General features: G+C 38.4%; 1 protein-coding gene across 3 annotated transcripts in view; it reads left to right on the top strand.

Annotated features, from left to right (window-relative positions):
* The window catches only part of RAB3GAP2 (RAB3 GTPase activating non-catalytic protein subunit 2), a 90,075-nt gene that overhangs the window by 11,176 nt on the left and 59,816 nt on the right, over positions 1-19,083 (top strand). For all 3 annotated transcript variants that reach the window (XR_014297695.1, XM_082670414.1, XM_082670413.1), the window contains exon 2: positions 7,363-7,424. Coding sequence is in view for 2 of the 3 variants with exons in the window: in XM_082670414.1 (XP_082526540.1) it covers positions 7,363-7,424 (62 nt within the window). In the remaining variant the exon portion in view is untranslated. The remainder of the gene's footprint in view (positions 1-7,362; positions 7,425-19,083) is intronic.

Raw genomic sequence — 19,083 nt, 5'->3', positions numbered from 1 at the left:
TACTTTGTGATCTTGACATACTCATATTGGAAAAAGCAAATACTGTCAAATTAATTGCCCACTTCTAGAATTCAGTTTCCTTTCTAGCTTCAAGTTCTTGTTAAATGAAAAACCAATACTCAGTTTATGAGGACAGACTGTTCAGAAGCAAATCAGAATAATGTATATTTTAAATTAAATAGACCTACGGAAAGCAGCAGTTGAATTTCTCATTTAAGCTTTTGTTGGTAGAATAATTCATTCGTTGGAAATGTCCCTAAAAAAGACATCTATAATTTTTTGATGATTGAATTACAGTGTTTTCTCTATTGTTTGAAGGTTTCAGTGACTATAATTTGTCAAGTGAGAAACTGAACGGTTTTTTAATACTAGTATAATCTACGCTTCTCCTCAGGGAAAAAATTCTCTCCAGAGGGAGTTGTAGTTACATTTTACTAATATATTTTAAAGTCATTGGTTTTATTCATTCAGGCAAAACATTTAACTTGATAAGGGTAAGAACAAGAGTTTATGTTTATGTTACCAATTATTCTAGACAGTTCAAAATAGTCCTCTTCAGTGATAGGTATAAAAAAAATGTTAAGGATTGAAAAGTCAAGTTACTAATCAATGAAGAGGTAGTTGCTTTTTGTTACTGTTACTTGTGACTTCATCTTGCTTGTTTTTATTTCTCTATATATCATGTCAGTTGGTTGGAGATCAGCTTAGGAATTTTATTTATATAGAGAGCAAGTATGATTCAAGGTGTGGTATGAAATAAAAGTGAAAGTTAATTTCAGCAGATGAGGTCGACTAACAAAGTAATCTAAACTGGCAAACTTCTTGAAAGACTTAAATTGAATCCTCAGTGCAATCCTTGATTATCTGTGAATTTTAAGGAAAAATGATTAAGAATGTGAAAAGAATAGAGTTTAAAGGAAACTCACCCCTCAAGAATGGTTTGCTCCCCCCCCCCAAAAGTTACAGATTCAAAACTAAGCAGAAATGTCTCTTGGACTTGGAAATGCCATTTTTTTCCCAGTAAGTTGTACAGGAAATGAGGTGGGAAAGCCCAGTTAAAACATGAACCTTTGAAATATTTTGCTTATAGCTGATGCTGTCCTGATGTAATATAGTCGTAAAATGACTGCTTTGGGAGCAAACATCTGGCACATGAGTCATAGCACTAAAGTAACAAGACTAGGGAAGCATTTTCATGATCTATTTTTAGATGTCTCCAATAGGCAATTTTAGCTGTTTTTAGTATAACCTGTTTTATTCACTATTGGCAAAAAGAATATTTGCATAATAGAATACAGACAGAATTCAAGAATGATGTGGGTGTTCTTTTCTCTCTTTTTTTCTTTGCCTTTAAAATGGTATGGTAATTTATTTGGGGACTCAGTGTTCTTTGTAATTATTTTTTTCTAGCCTACTAAAAAATTAGGTTGAGAGTCATACTTAATTGAATGAATGTGTTGGTTTTCCTTTATTGATGCAGGATCTTTTTTTTTAAATTTATTTTATTTAATTATTATTATTATTTTTAAAATTTATTTTGGCTGTGCTGGGTCTTCGTTTCTGTGCGAGGGCTTTCTCTAGTTGTGGCAAGTGGGGGCCACTCTTCATCACGGGGCGTGGGCCTCTCACTATCGCGGCCTCTCTTGTTGCGGAGCACAGGCTCCAGACGTGCAGGCTCAGTAGTTGTGGCTCACGGGCTTAGTTGCTCTGCGGCATGTGGGATCCTCCCAGACCAGGGCTTGAACCCGTGTCCCCTGCATTAGCAGGCAGATTCTCAACCACTGCGCCACCAGGGAAGCCCCGATGCAGGATCTTTTTTAAGTAATGATACACTGTTGTTTGGAAATGTTGAAATATACATTGTGTATGTGTGTGTGTTTATGAAATATAAAGATCCATTAATCCGTATCAGGCCAACTATTTTGAACTGTATTTCTAGAGGATCTTTTTTTACATAGTCAAATTCTGCCACTTAGACTTGACTTAGAACAAAAATACTCTATTTTTCCTATTCTTAATCAAAACTAAAGCTAAGAATTGTTTTTTCATTTTTTTCTTACTAAAATTGAATGGAACAGAGAATTATCAAAATAAATATATTTATAATTTTATATAGAAAGCTTATTCGAAAGATGGTTTTGATCTGGGATATAAAGTCTGAGTATATAAAATTTATAAAAAATAAAGTGTTTTTGTATTTCTTTGGAAATGTGAAAGGTTTAGAATCAGCATCTGATTTGGTTACTATATTTAAATATATTAATTTAAATCTTGATGCTTTGATCCCTATAAAGGGATATATGGGGAAACATTTGGGTGAGAAGGTCATTTTATTTATATTCTAAATGGATATAAATATTTGCTACATACTTATAGTGTCCTTGAAGATACTTATATATGTGTGTGTGTGTAAGAGTTTGCGCGCACACACAATATACATATTCCCTGTCCTCCAAGGCTTAATGGTTAATTGTATCGACAAGATGTACATTTATGATAAACAAGTTAACAATGCAATAAATGACCCAACGCAGTTTATAATTAAGTTCTGAAAGAAAAATATAATCAAATGCTATGGTTTCACAAGATCATTGGTGGGTTCAAGAAAACGTCATGAGGAATTAATCCGAGTCCTGAAGGAGAAGTTGGATTTGGAGAGGTGGAGACAAATGGGAATGCATTTTAGTTGACAAATATGGGATAGGCAAAGGCAGAGAGTAAGAGTGAGGAATGAGGGTGCTGTATTTGGAGAGTAATCATTTTAACAGCCATTAAGGGTGTATATGTGCCAAGCACAGTTATTAACTCCATTTTGCTAAAGAGGAAGCTGAGATGGAAGAGATTAAATCGCCCAAGGACATATGACTCTTCAGGGGTAAAGCTGGGTATCAAATCATGCAACATGATATCAGAGACCTAAGAGTTGTTCTAGACTTGTGCTGTCTCAGACTGTAGCCAAGAGCCACATGTGCAGTGGAGCATTTGAAACACGTCTGGTCCAAACTGAGATGTGCTCTAAGTGTAAAATACATGTCAGATCTTGAAGTCTTAGGATCAAAGAAAACAATGTAAAATATCTCATGAATAACTTAATATTGATTACATATTGAAATAATGTTTTGGCTATATCATATTAAATAAAATGTATTATTAAAATTAATTTCACCTGTTTCTGCTTTTAAACTATGGCTACTAGTCAGTTTAAAATGGCATGTGTGGCTTGCATTTTATATTTATTGTACTGCTGCTAAGGACTGCCCACCAGTGAGTGAAGAGTCTAACTGAAGTGAAAGAACAGAAACAAGGGTGAGGGCAGGCAAAGGAAAAAGGAGATTAGATTGGCATTGAAATTTATCCTTGAAGCTAGAGTTCCTCAGAGCGTGATCCGTGGACGATCTGCCTCACGTTTTCAGAATGGGGTCAACCCTGAAACTTCAGTCATCCCTAATTCATTATTTTAGTCTCTTCCTTGCAGACATTTTAAGGCTACCTAGAGAGGGGAATCTGCAGAAGAGACTGTAACCCTGGTTTTACAAAGACAATGAACATGGATGCCATTTTCTTAATATTCTGATCAATGTTGCTGAATTGGACTTCAGCAAAATAAAGGATACAGGCAGTTGATGACAGTGTCATTTAAAGAATTGCTTTCTGGAGATTGGATGGTTGCTACTTATTTATTTAATATATGGAGGGGGAAAAAACGCTTAAAATTACCCCGTAACTTATAGCTTAGCCTTTGACTGAAGTGATTGCCACTTGGCTCATTAGGTGAACTAGGTAAATGCCAATACCAATGTGATTTGGCGATTTGTGGGGTCTTTGGAATGTTTACATTGGACCCTGACCACCCTAAAGAAGTTGTATGTCCTGGTGTCCATACGCTATAGTACATTTTGTTAAGCTGACTTACCTCTTAAGTCATACCAGAGCTTGGCACTTTCAAATTACCCTGGCCGATAGGAGATTTTGATCTATTTATTCCAAGAGACAATCATAATTGGATAACAAAAAGTAAATTAGTTTTATTTCTTCATGAGTACATAGAAATTTATAGATCTTAAGGTTTTACAGTAGATGTTCCGTATTGACATTAAACAGTGCATAGTTCTCAAGTGATAGACACGTTGCTGTGATCATCAACAACCTTGATCAGTGATCAGTTAAAATACACTGATGATGATGTGTATTGAAGAATACCATCCCTCATAGAACTGAATAAAATTCAGGACTGCCTGAATAAAATTCTGTACATGAACGGCAACTTTATCAGACATTCAGCGGCTATTTTTTCAGTATAAACTTTTTTTTTTTTTTAAGAATGTGCTTGATCTGCTTGCATATTTTGAGGACATAAGAAATAACCTTGGTAAAGTGCTGAGATTTTGACACTTTTTACCAGTCGACAATAATAGCTGTCAAATAGCAGCCTGCAAAACAGTATCAAATGATTTTCAACATAAGTCAGGAGGCTGAAAAATTTTTAGCACTGGCACTGAGTAGAAATAGCCACAAGGGTAGTACCAAATCTGCAGCTATTTCCGTTTTTGTTTTTTTTAATGTTTCCCATTTTTAGGTTGACTAGAATTTGGAATGCATTTTCTTACAGGATTATAAATAGAATTCTAGACCAGCCTTCAGAAACAGCTTTAACCTATCTGAGTCAGTTCTGTTTCACCTTCCTTTGACCTCTGTTTGTACTGTGACCTCTTTGGGAAATGTATTCCTGTGATAGTGGGAGATGCCTGATCAAATTTTCTTTGTCTTGTTAATAGAAATTCCCCAGTCAGAGGGATTGAGGTATGGGTAAACTGTCATGAACACAAGTATTTTGTAAAAAGAAGGTATTTCTCAAGGTCTTTCTGGTCCCGATTGGATTGTTTTGAATTGTGCTGTAAGGAGATAACTGGGTCTCTGCAGGGGCAGGAAATCCAAATTCCTGCTGTCTTCTGTCGATCCTGTGAGTCATTTGTGAATTGAGTCAGGTACTTTTTATACCAATATGGAAGAGAAATAACACATTTTTCATAGTTTTCTTTTGTACAGCATTCAACAAGGTTATGTGCACAAACCAAGCTCTTTGAAGGCTTATTTGCTTTTGTATCTCCAGCACTTAATTAGCACAGGGCCCAACACAGAAGAGGTGCTGTGCTGTGTTTGTTGAATGAATGAATGAGTGAATGAATGAATAAATAAGTGAGTAGCTGACCTTTATGAAGTACTTTAAATGCTGCATGGTCTCCCAAAGATTTGTGGTAATTTGATAAATATTTTTATAGCAATTTTAACATTGAATTGTGGACCTTAGAGTGATAAGCTTTACTGGGTCTTTGCTTCTCACGAGAGAGAGCATTTTCTAGACGCGTATAAATGGGATGGCCTAGTTGCCATCAGCCCACAATAAGACAGTTGTTTTTGGTGCAGTGGAAAAATTAGCAGAATAAAGAGATTGCCTAACGGAATTAGATTGCCGAAGAGCAAACTGTAACTTTCCAAGTTACAAAACAAATTTACAGGTCTGAATATCAAGGGAATACTTCCCCTTTAAAATAATAAATATCTTGCTTTTGACCTTATTTGCAAGCACCACTGTTTCCTAATCTTATCCTTCTTTATAAGCCGTAGGAGTAAGTATAGCAGAATACTTGCTAGCTTGGGCTTTGGAATTCAGGCAGACCTGAGTTCAAACCCCATTCTGCCACTTAATCCTCTGTCATCTTGGTAGAGTTACGTAAACGAGGTAATCTGTATTTCTCATTGTAAAAAGGGGGTGATAAAAGATCCTTGTCATGCTTATGTGAATTAATGTCTATAAAGCATTGAAGCATATAGAAATGCTGAATAATGTTACTTGCTATGTGATAACCCCTATCTGAAAATGGCATTTTTTTGCCTCTGCCTTTGAAAAGTTCCTAGCCACTTTTTAAAGACTTAGTTGAAGATGACTCCTCACTATATTTTTTCATCTCTGTCACTACCTCATCTGAGTTCCCATAGTATTCGATTACAGCACTCACCATGGCTGTTACATGTTTGTTTCTCTCCTACACTAGATCACAAATTCTTTCAAGAAAAGGAGTTCATATGTTTGTGTTTTTCTGTGTTTCTCCTACAGGGTTTGGCACATGGTATTTAACAGAACATTTGTTAAATTGTTTTGTTTTGTTTTGTTTTTTGCGGTACGCGGGCCTTCTTTCCTACTGTCAGCATCCTAGATAACAGGTTCAGTCCCATCTTTTAAGTTGATTCTTCCCCCAGAATTTTGAAGCTGATTGGTTTAAATACAGTATTTTATTTATATTTTGTAGTATTTTGATAGCTAAATCCTGATGACTAGCATTGAGAACTTATTATGTGTCAGGCACTGAGGACTTTCGTGTGCTGTCTGGTTTAAACTCTCACAGCAACCCCACTAGGTACTGTTGTTTTCCATGATGTTATGGTAAGAGAACTAAAACTTATAGGTACAGGGTAACTTGCTCCAGGTCGCAGAGCTGGTAAGTGCTGGATCCAGGATGTGAACCTAGGTAATCTGATTCTGGGGCCTAAACTTATAATTAGGCAACTGCCTGCTCTTTTCACATTTTGGGGGAACTTTTTTTTTTTAATTTAATTTGAGGTAATACATATAAAGTATACTGTTTGTTTCAGAGTAGTTCCTTTAAAAATTATAGTTTTATTCCTTCTCTTCTGATATGATGTGAGATAAATTCAAAGATAATTATATAAAAATGAGTAACACGAGCATTGTAAGGGATCATACTGTCCAAATCAATTTTGGGATTTTTAGTTCCCCGTTGCAGTGTTGGTTGAACATCTTATTTTAATCCAAGAGAGTGTTCTCACATATAAGAAATCACAGAGTATCAGGAAAAGGTGGTGAATAGTAGACCTATCTGGTTTCAAAATTCAGTTTTCTTTATCTTTGATACCTTGTCTTATTAAAACACTTTTAAAGATATCTGTGTGGAATTTTAGGTATGTTTTTGGTCATTGTGTATATTTAACTTGTCTGATGTCTTAAGTAACAAATATTTGTCATTTTAAGATTCTTTTAAAGTCACGTTTGCAGTTTGATCTAAATGTAAATAAACTCGATGTCCAGTATCTTAAGGTCCAAATAACCTGCACACTTTTACATACATTTGGAAATTCAGGTCAGATGTTTCCCGGTTGTTATTACATAGAGCAAAATCCTGATCTAGTATAGTTTACCATTGTTTTCTTCCTTAATATGAACATTATATTTATATAATACTTATTATATATCAGGGGTTGATTCTATTATGTTTACAGGAAATGTTTTTAAAATATTTTAAGCTCTATATTTCATGTAAGCACTTTTCATCTTTTTCAAAATAGGTAAATCAAACTGGGAAGATGATGGTTGGGGAGCATGGGAAGAAACAGAGCCCCAAGAACCTGTAAGTCTTTGTAAACATGTGCATGCTTTTTGATAGCGGCATTTTCCTTTTGTAATGATGGTGACATATTTCAGTGTTAGGTTAACATTTTAAAATCAGGCAGGCCTGGTGTAGAGCTTTGTGAATTTGAAGTTTAGTCTGCATGTGATCAGAAACTGCACTATCTGATTTCTGGTTTTTAAAGCTCACCTTGGCTGCTTTATGGAATAGGTTGCCTCTCCTACTCATAAAGGTCATGTGTTGGTTTATTTTACAGTATTTCATTTTGATGTTCCACTGTTTCAGCTGCTTCTGGGTGACGTAGACAATGACAGCCTAGTTAGAATGTGTAAGTGTTATCAGGCCTCCTTTAAATCTGACCTGTAAAGTATGTTGTCTTCTCTTTATTGGCAAGGAGATCCTAAATCTGGGGATGACGCATCTTAACTGTTTCAGTTGAAAGCTGAAGTATGCTTCTGCTCATTCTGAAAACACATGAAATTACTTACATGTGGAATATTTTTTCATTCGGATAAAATTTGAATATTTACAAGTGGCCCTCAGGGATGAGGGAGGCTTGTTGTTCTCTTTGTCTTGACAGATTTGCCCACACTGTGGATTTGGCAAATGTGGCGAGTGAAACAGTATTGTTAGGCCTCGTTGACAACAATTCTGGGTGTAGCAATCATTCCTAACTGTTTGAACCCTTTACCCTGTCACAGTCTTTTGTACATGGTGAGGGTATTTGGAAGACAACAAAAGTGGGCCAGGACAGTGGGCTTCAGAGGTTATTCAGATGTTAAAGTCACCCTGCAGTGTTTAAGAGAGCTTCTTTGAATTTGGATCCTGTCCTCAAAACAAGACAACATCTTTGCCAAGGGAGCCTGTTTGGTGGGTGAGAACATAAATGGCACTGTGGCCAGGGAAAAGGGTATGACCTCTGCCTTACACTGCAGCATCATCCAGAACTTTCCATGTATAGGATCATTATGAAGTTTGGCTGAGAAACATGTTTTATACCAGGACTATTAGAAAGTTTACTAAGCTGAGGCAAAAGATTTCTGTTATTTCTGCTACCAGCTATGGTGATGAACAAGTCCAAAGGCACAGCCAGCTCCAGAGGCATGGCAAGAATCAGAGTTAACTTTTGGCAGATGTGTGAAACGCAGAAGTACACGCCCTAGTCAAGGTTAATAGGTGTAGCCACCTAGTCAGCATGGAGAGGGAACTTCGACTCTCTCTTGTCATGGACAGACAGCAAACTCAAAACCTGCCTTCCTTCAGAGTCCACCTGGCGGGCCTTGGCCACATTAAAGATGAGAGAGACCAGGACTGGAAAAAGCAGACTGTCATAAAGTCAGCTTATGGTTGTGTCAGGGTGCTGTAACTGTCAAAACAATGATAGGCTTCTCTATCAATTGCCATTGGGTGGTGGTTACTGTGACCAGCAGAAGAAAGTAGGCTTTCATTCTTCATTAGTCTGGCATTAGAGACATGTTGTGTTCTGGTCCGTTTAGGCGGGCTGCAGTGGTGTGTCGGTGAACCACAGAGAAGGGTACCTAAGAGGAAAGTGCAGTAGCCACTGCCACCCACTGCCACCGAATGCCGACCTGAAGGCCAACTCGCTGCTACTGAGTCCAGCAGACAACTATAAAAACTTTAGGGTGCTTTTTATCCCCAGAAGTCTGTCAGCTCTTTGAGAGTAGTTTCTTATTTTTATGGCAGACGAGAGTAAAGGGCTTTTGTAATCATAGAGATTTAGTACCAGGGGTCTGGATAAGGCTTTTCTAAGGAAGGAGAAAGCCTCTTTAATTTCGATTCTGGGGTGTCAGCTGTAATGAGGGCTTAGGGAAGAAAGCATATTCTAGTATCTGTTATCAGCAGTAGCCAGCCACGTCCAAGAAAGCAAGCGTCTGTGACACTGGTAGGCTTTGGAACTTTAAGGATGGCTTCTCTTATAGAAAAGGACAAATGTCCTTCTCCTATAGATATTTCGTACCTGTGTTAGTCTGCTTGGCTGCCATAACAGAATACCACAGACTGGGTGGCTTGAACAACAGAAATTTATTTTCTCACCGTCCTGGAAGCTGGAAGCGCAAGATCAAGGTGCCATCAGGGTTGGTTTCTGGTGAGACTCCTCTTCCTGGCTTGCAGATGGCTGCATTCTTGCCGTGTCCTCACCTGGCCTTTCCCCTGTGCACGAAGACAGAGAGCTGGTTCTGGTGTCCCTTCCTCTTCTTAGAAGGATACCAGTCTATCAGAGGGCTGTGCCCTTATGACCTCTTTTAACCCTAATTAACCTCCTTAAAGGCCCCATCTTCAGATACAGTCACATTGGGGGGTTAGGGTTTCAACATGTGAAGTTTGGCTGCAGGATACAATTCAGTCCATAACAATGCCCCAAATAATGGATCCATGTCAGGCGTAACTTTTATGTGTACAAGTGCAATGAATAAGGTTAAGGAATTCCTCCTTGCCCGTGAGTAAATACACGAAAGGATTGAAAGGCAAACAGAATAGGCTTTCAAGACGGAAGAAAAGGCAAAACAAAGATCTTCCTCTGTACTGTATTTTAAGCTGACATCATGACAAAGGGGACCTGGCTGGGGGAAATGGGAAAAGAAGGTAGTTGTACTATAACGTCTACCTATTAATGATCCTATAACAAATAGTAAATCGAATTTTTTACAGTGTTGTAAGGGCTTTTAGTTGGGGTTATAATTTTTTTGCTTTGGGAAAGAAGTGGTGTGTTGCTCAGCCTCATGCTATGATGGGAATCTAGCCGGTTCGGGAAGAAGCTTGGTAGGGTTTAATTTAATTTTAACTGGCAAGGCAGATTTAATGAGCTTTCCTTCGTTGGTGTATTAAGACCAAAGGGTTGGAAGTATAGAATCGAGGATTTGTTTGATGGCGATTTCTGGAACAGGAAGCACAGAAGGTCCTGGGTTAAGGTCCTCAGTTAAGGTAGGCAGCATGGAAATTTTCCACTTAAGAGACACCTTAGGAATGTGTCGCATCTGTTTTACAGAAGGTGACATAATGCAGTTTACGGAGGCACTAATGATTTAGCAGATTAACAGGGAATGCAAAAAGCATGCTGGTCAGATCGAGGCCCCAGAGAAATGTTTGTTTACAGGCTGAGCAATAGGAGACAGCATGACCTGATTAGAGCATTAGAGCATTAATAATCTGGGGTAATGCTGGAAAATATTTTGCCTTATTTTAGTGTCCTTAGACTGTGGTGCTATCTACCACGCAAGAGACGTAAGCAGTGGATTGGCCAGAGGCAGAAGGAGAGCACCCACCTTACGCTAAGGATGCGCCCGAGGCCCTCCTCCTGTGAGGGGATGGTGGCCGCAGAGGGTCTCTTTCCTCAGGTGGGCTCTCATCAGGACTTTGGACCTTGGACTATTAGAAACACTCATTTTGCCAGTGACTTTCCATGTTAACACAAGCTGGGTTTAGCCTGGTGCTTCTCAACTGGGGGTGATTTTACCCCTTAGGGGGCATTTGGCAATGTCTGGAGACATTTTTGTTTGTCACAACTTGGGGGAAGGCACATCTAAGTGGGTAGAGGCCAGGGAGGGATGCTGTGAAGCGTTTTACAATGCACAGGACAGCCCTTCAAACAAAGGATTGTCCACCCAAAATGTTAGTCGTGCTGGAGTTCAGAAGTCTTGGGCTCGCCCATGGCTTTCAGTATAACTCTCCCAGCTTTTCTTGCTGCCTTTACCTTTTTGTTCTCTAAAATTTCTTGGCCCCTTTTGGGGGCCTCAGAACTTTTGATCTTGTAAATCAGCCCTACCTCAATTTAAAAAAAGTTATTTAATAAATGAAAAAAAATAGCAGAGGGGGGTAAAAAAAACCCTTTGATCTTTATGGCCATGAGTTGGGTTTTCGTAGATACCGGTGGAGTGATTTGCTAGTGTGAAAAGTGCAGTTAAAGGATTGTTTGCCAGCCAGCAAAGGTGAGTGTAAGCTGTTCCCCGGTCTTTGGCCACAGACCAACCAGTATCCGGGCTCAGTCTTGGGGGCACTATTTATGCCTAAATATTTAAAAGTGACCTATTTTTAGTCTCACTATGCGGTCAGCCACCACTTTTCCTTGCTCTTGTTGACAGTTGTTCATTTTAGTTCAAGTCTGGACTCCTCAGGCATTCCTGTAGGGTAGCTCTGTCAGTTGGTTTTGGCTTGGTGATGGCTTCTGCCAGGGAGGGAGGGACAGTGGCTGACTGTGTGGGATGGGGGAAGGGATCTGGGGAGCTGCTTTCAACCAAGCCTCCCGACTTCAGCCGCATCTCTGCCCTCACTCCCAGGGGGAGCTGGCACCAACTCCTAAGCCTATTGGCAATCTTGCAGTGCAGCTGGGGTTGCTCCTCATCTTTCCTCGCCACCACTTTAGTGGGAGTTAGTTTTCCAGGGACTGTAAAATCAGTTACCACCTGTCCGTCTGCTTTCTAGCTCTCAAATTTTAGTGGCTTTTCTCCTCTCCTTCTTTTTGTCTGTACTTGAAACAAACTCTTCTACTGTTGTTTTTAGTGGGGTTGAGAGTGCTGGGGAAAGTGAGAGTAAAATTGATCTGTTTAATTCTCTCTTTACCTGAAACTCCATGTAGACTTCATTTTTACATATTGTTCTACCTCTTGCCTTTTACATTTAATGTAATATGGAGGTTTTTCTGTGTCTGCATATATAAATCATCTAGTTCTTATAAAGGAATACTAACTGTTACATTGTATAGATATACTATGATTTATTTAGCCACACCCCTGTTGAGGGACATTTTGTTTTTGTTTGTTCTTTGTCTTTTCTGTTTTCTATCACAGGAGATGCTGTAATCATCTTTATATCTACTATGCATCTTTGGTTACACATGCGTGTAGTGTCATGAATGAAAGTCAGACTGCCTGAATTTCTATCCTAACTCTGCCACTCAGTGACTGTTAAACCTTGGGCAAGTTACCTAACTTCTCTCAGTCCAGTTACGTCATTCCTAAAGTGGGACTAATAGGATTATTATAGGATTAAAATCACAGGATTATTAAGAGGATGAAATGAGACGTGCTTAGAATAGTACCTGGAACATACGTAGTATGTGCTCAATAAATGTTAGCCATTCTTATTTTTCCTTTAGAATAAATAACTAAACGTGGAATTGCTAAGGTTAAAAAGTGTGCATGTTTCAAATTTTAATAAAAATTGTTGAAGGGTGCTGCCAAAAGCCTGCCCCAGTGTGTATTCCAAACACAGTACATGAGAGTGCCTCCTTCTACTCTCTGTGTCACAGAAATGAAAACATCTCCGAGGTAATTGCTTTTTACCATTGTGCTCTATTTATTTTGTAAAAAATGAAATATTTCTCTGTACCCATATTTTTATCAATACTGGGAAACTCAGAACTATGAGAGATGGGTATGTTTTCTTACAGAGGCCTGCTTTTCTCAGGTACTTTTTGAAATTGTTTGCCCCTAGTAGATTATCCAACTTTAATCTTTGCAAAATCAGAATGGTGTGAAATGCCATTTCAGTGTTTTAATTTGTACTTTTAAATTTATGAGTGAGGTTTGTCATCTTTTCACTCAAATATTTTTTAGGAACGTGTACCGTTATCGTGTGTGTGTGAGCGCGCGAGCGCGCGCGTGTGTGTGTGTGTGTGTGTGGACACTAATAGCAATTTAAAGTCCATAGCATTTAATTTAACTATTAGCTCTATTCTGATTTATATTGGGTGCTAATTGATTCTTGTTTATTAGTCTTATTTGTCCAACTAGACAGTAAAGTTTTTGAGCAGGAATTGTTTGGTACTTTCTTATATCCCATGGTGCCTAGGGAGCACATAGATTTAGTATTTAATATTAAACAGTTGTTTCAAAAATAAAGAAGTATGCTTTTTAGTTTTGGTGTTTTATTGTAGTTATTTGTGAAATGAATTTTTTTGTGAGTAATGAATTTGTTTTGTAAAAATGACACGTTTATTACCGAAAATTCAGGTATTATAGAAAAATAAAAAGAGTAAGATAATCAACTTTCTAACACCTAAGGATAATCATCATTATTAACTTTAAGAGGTTATAAATGTAGGCATATTTGGTTGAGTGGTTGGATGAATGGGCCACACAGAAAATTCTCTAAAAATGGAGTCACATTATATATACAATTAAAAAATAAATAATAGCAGAATTAATCCTACTTGAATTGACAATTGAAATAAAACTGTAAGAGTTACTGAATTATCATTAACTTCCTCTAAGGTTAGGAAGAAAAATAATTTTAAAAATTGAGATTGAAGTCAGAGGGTTTTGTGACTAATTGTGTTTGTAATTTTTTTTTTCTTTGGGTTATCTGTAATCAAATTTGTAACCAGATTTAGAGCTCTTGCCTTGCCTCATTTTAATTTTGACAAGACCTTAAGATCTTTCACTTGAGAATTTTAGTCCCTGATCTGGAAAATGGCCGGGACCAGTACTTTTCATGCCATGTTAGAGAAAGCTCTAGGGCTCTGCAAAGGTGCTAGGTAGCTTCCTCATTTCTGCTTTTATCTATATCATGTATTAAGATATTGTATAAAATTTTGTTCGGGAATAAAAAGTCTTGCTACCTAAAAAAATGTTTGAGAAGCATTGGGTATTATATATGCTAATAGTAGACTAGAAAAAAGGAAAACTTACATGGCATTATTTACTTTTTTGTGTTTCAAAATTGCTGAAGCACTTATGTCTCTTTGTTTAGAAAGTGTGGCTGACTAGTTTATTTCTTTGCTTTAGGTAGTAAACTACTGAGAATTACAGTGAATATGCTGACAGACCCTTATTTATACTGGATTTTGCTGGCACCACTGTTACATGTACATGCCTGTGAAAGTTAGCACGATGACAGTGACAGTGATAATTGCAAACGACGGACTTATTAACTAAAATTGAAAGCTTTGAAAAATTACTGTGGGCTACTTCAGTGGTTCTCTAGTCATCACAGTAGCTGATACACCAGAAAACATTTGCCACTATGTTTACAGAGTGATAATTTACCAGCCCCCATGGTGGCCAGCTATAATTGAAAGGCTGGTTAAATTACTGCAGTTTTACCATCTGCTGCGTTGTGAAAGACTAATCGTTTGACAAATTTGTGGGCTTAAAATCGAAAGAAGTAAATTTTTAAAATATATATTTGTCACAGCCCTAGCGTTTAGAAAAGATTCCTTTTCATAACCCACACCAGTGGTTTCCATTATTTGTGCAGATTGAGAAAAAATTTTACTAGTCTCAAGGCAAAGAAAAATCCTTGAAGTTTAAGCCACACTAAAATAAAATTATACTTTCTCTCTTCCCACCCTGAAACAGGGGCTGTGTTTTATGGCTAATGGACGTATTTAATGTTACCTTTAGTAACTGGGTACGTGCTGGCTTTTGTGAAAAGCCGTGGTAGCCCCTGGTGATGCTGTTTTTGTTTTTTTTAATATCATGCCTCGCTGGGGAAATTAACGGCCTTGTCAGAGGACGGCATTATTTTAGGATCATTATCTTCAAGGGAGTTTTGTTCATGGCTGTGGGCCCCATTATTGTGTGGGAGGTTTTCAGAAAAATCTGATTGATAGGCAGATGCCCTTATGGTAGAAAACAGTGATGAGCTTACATCTTATTGGCCAACGAGTGTGTGCTGAGACTTCCTGGCACATCCTTACTAGGCCTTTACAGCCCTCTTTCCTCCGTTTACTTTTTTAATCATTGAGGGGCACTCGTCTTTTAGTGTAGAAGCGGGGTAGAGCTTCTCGTCACCCCCTTCATTCTGAAAGCCCAGCAGCAGAGCAGAGTTAAAGGTGCCTTGGCAGTTTTCCTTATAGGGCCCAGCTTCCCAGGGCAGTGCAGTGTGGAAGCAGCACAGAGGTTGCCCAGGCAATTGAACCCCAGGGCCTGTGTCCAGATGCCTGTGTCCAAATCCCTGCTCGGTCTGTGTCATGTGGAGAAGTTACCTTGATCAGTCTCTGTTTCTCCATCTCAAAATGAGGGTAGTAATAGAACCTTCCTTATAGAGTGACAGTGAGAATTAAGTAAGACTTATGTGTAAAGCATTGAACACAGTGTCTGGCACTTAGCAAGTGTTTGGCAGATGTTGCTGTGTACATCATCCAAATCACTGCCGTCCTTCCTGTCTCATTCCTGTCGAGTTAGGTGGCCAAACGCAAGCACACATCTGGGGCAAACGCTTCTTGATGGACCCACTGTCCTCTGCTTAGGCTGATGCCAAAGGATTTCCTTATGGTGAGAGGAGATTTCAAGTGACTGTGGCCTGATTTCTACCAAATTGCTTGGTTACAGTGTAGCAGACATTATAGAACCATTTAGGACATGTACTTTCCCATCCTTTTATTCTTTGTTTGCCTTTGTATATAGCATGTTGATTGTTGATGTACATCACCCAGATGTACCAAGGGATTTTTTTTTTTTCTTTTTTGAGGACTTATTGAAAGAAATTTGATTTATGTAAGACTTCTTCTCCCACCTCCACTGCCAGTTGTTGTCAATTTGTAAATTTGCTTTATGCTTTTCTGATAACATTTACACTGCTTGGGGAAAAATAGCTAAACCCATGGAGAAATAACAAAAATCTACCACTGTGTATAATTTTAAGGATATCACTTGTTTTTAGTTGTGTCGTTAGCAGCCTTTTATCTTATTGAACCTGATACACTGAATGTTGTGCCTTTGGAATTACATGTGACCGGGAGCTGGTGGTCGTCCCACGCCCACCCCACTGTGGCTGTGGATCAGAAGAGCTGTTGAGCTCGTCTTCAGAGCACACAGCCTTGCATTTCGTGACAAAAGCTAGCATCGTTCCCAAGTGGCAAGACTAAAACTTTAGCTCTAGAATTTTATGACACGTCAAATCCTAATGATGATATGATATAATAATATAGCACAACATATATACTACAAGCATGCCCCATTTCATTGCACTTTGCAGATATAGCTTTTTTTTTTTTGCAAATTGAAGGTTCGTGGTAACCTTGCCTCAAACAAATTATCGGTGCCATTTTCCAACGTTTGCCCACTTCATGTCTCTTTGTCACATTTTGGCGATTCTTGGACTATTTCAAACCCGCCACCAGCAAAAAAGATTATGACTTGCTGAAGGCTGAGATGATGGTTGGCATTTTTTATCAATAAAGTATTTTAAAATTACAGTATGTACATTTTTTAAGACGTAATGCTATTATTACACACTTATTAGACCACAGGATAGTGTAAACATAACTTTCATAGGCACTGGGGAATCAAAAAATTCACGTGACTCACTTTGTTGTGATATTTGCTTCATTGTGGAGGTCTGGAGCCAAACCCGCAACATCTCTGAGGTCTGCCTGTATAAGAGAATCATGTGAGCGTTTCCTAACCCGTTTTCACAATTGGTGTATGGAACTCCTGCTTGTATGCGTCCAGCTTTGCCACGACAGACTAGGGGGGTCTGCTTTTAGTCCCACAGCTACAAGGAAAGATGGAGAGTTAGAGAGGACATAGAAAAGGAAATGCAGTGAAGAATGACAGAAGATATTGGTTTTCACCCCCTTTCCCCCCCATCATCAAGAGATGAAACCGGAATGCTGACCCATGTGAAGATTCTTTTTCTGGTTTCATGCTACTAAAAATGTACATTTATGAGATGGCTCAGCAGGGTTGGGGATGTAACTAGTCATTGTGGAGTAGTGTCTCTGAATTTGCTTCTGTGTAAGTGATATCGGTTTCTTGTGCTTTTATCTTGGTTAGTACTTATGTGGCAAAATTCATGTTTGCTCTGGGATCACTTGTAGTCCATTTGCTGGGTTGGTGGCAGACGGAGCATGATCATAATTTGACATTGAGTTCTAGGCCCAACTAAGGGAGTAGTACTCTGTCCCTTTTTATATATAACTTGTACCTGCCATGGATCTGTCAGCCAGAATCTTGAAATGTTAAATCGTAATATTACTTAAGGAAAAACATAAGATACTATTACTTAAGGATACGTTACTTAGGATACTAACTTTGAATCAATTGCTCATTGTCGTACAGTTTCATGTGCAAGAATAAATATTAGGTTATTCAAATATCTTTGTGACTACAAGTAAGGAGAAATTGGAATGCTATTATTTCCTCATTTTTACCATTAGAGCTGTGCTGCATGTGGAGTTGAGTCATAGAAAGCATAGAAGGCTTCTAGTCTAGCATGGGAGAAATGCAATCCCAGCATAAACAGAGGATAGTAAGAGTTTTCATTGCAATAAGTTCGAAAGACGGTAGAAGTCAGAGGAGGATGGAATTGTGATAGGAACTGGAACTTGAGATGGACAGACAGAAGAGAGAGGGAAGAGTATTTCTAAAGGAATGCTTAAAGGAATGCCTCAAGAATATGCTGGCTCCCATGTTCAAGTATGGTTCTTCATGGCTCTAAGTCGGTTCACAGAACCACAGAAAGACTAGCCTGGTATATAGTGATAAGTAATAGGGAAGTTCTTTTTGAGAAGGACTTTTCATTGACTGAGACTAGAGTCAAGTCCCAAGGGGAGCCAGGCTTCTCAAAGAGCTGTCGCAGGTACCCGCCAAGATGAGCAGGGCCCTCCTTTGGGCTCTGACACTGATTGTGTGGCCTGGAGCACATCTCTCAACTGCCCTAAGACTCTGCTATCTTTATTATGAAATGAGGTTTGGGCCAGTTAGTCTTTCAATGCCTTCCATCTTTGAATTTCTTAAACTCTTTGTCTTTTGAGCAAACATAAAAATACAGATCTCATCCTTATTAGTGGCATTATTTTGAAAACAGGATAGAAACACAGAAATCGTGTTCTTTGTTGAAAAGTAACTTTTACAGACTTTTTAGAGTTTACTGTTTGTACATAATTTTGGAAGTATGATAAACGGAAGAACCCATTTGTATAGATGTTCAGTTATTCTTTTCAGTTATTTTTTGTGGAACTTGCCAAAATGAGAGCTGCATTATCCCTTTTCTGGAGCATTGTTTGGATTTCTTTTTTATTGCAATGAGATGGAAATTTTAGGATAAGAGACCAATCAAAGAGTTTTAGACGCTCCTAATTTCTTATCAAACACAATACCTAAATTATATCCCTGTATGACTTGCCCTGCTTCTAGCCTTCTTACTGAAGGGGAGACTCCAATCATTTGAAAAATCCTGAACCTCAGAGTTGGTATAATTGGGTCTCAGTTCCTGGGGAGGGAACCATAGGGTTGTGATGCCCTCAGCTTACAGCCGAGGCACCGTGAGGAGTTCTGGGTGAGTGCCAGCTAAACAGAGACTGTATGCTCTGACAGAAATTGTGGGTCCAGGGAGAACTGAATTACAACTTACTTTTAACTTATAACTTTCATCTTTAGGGGATCGTTTTCCCCCTAGTTTATATGTAGAAAAATACACATTCAAAACAGCAAACTGAAAAAACAAATCAAAACAAAACAGCAAACTGGATAGCAAAATTCCTAAAAAATGGAGCTTTACTAAAACAAAACTGGGATTTTGCCAGTATTACTCTTCTTGTTATCTTTTGGGAGCGGGTGCAGCCTCTTCAGCATACCTTGCAGAAGAAAGAAGTTCCAAATCTATTCCTCAGTGTTCCATTGAGAAGGAAAAATAATCACATGACTATCCCAGAGGCTTCAGACCTACTTGGAGATTTTCCTGAAGATGTCCTATA

Source organism: Grampus griseus, assembly GCF_964374135.1.
Source record: "Grampus griseus genome assembly, chromosome: 1".
Lineage (NCBI taxonomy): Eukaryota > Metazoa > Chordata > Mammalia > Artiodactyla > Delphinidae > Grampus > Grampus griseus.
Note: the sequence above shows the minus strand (reverse complement) of the source record. Positions and strands in the feature narration are given on the sequence as shown.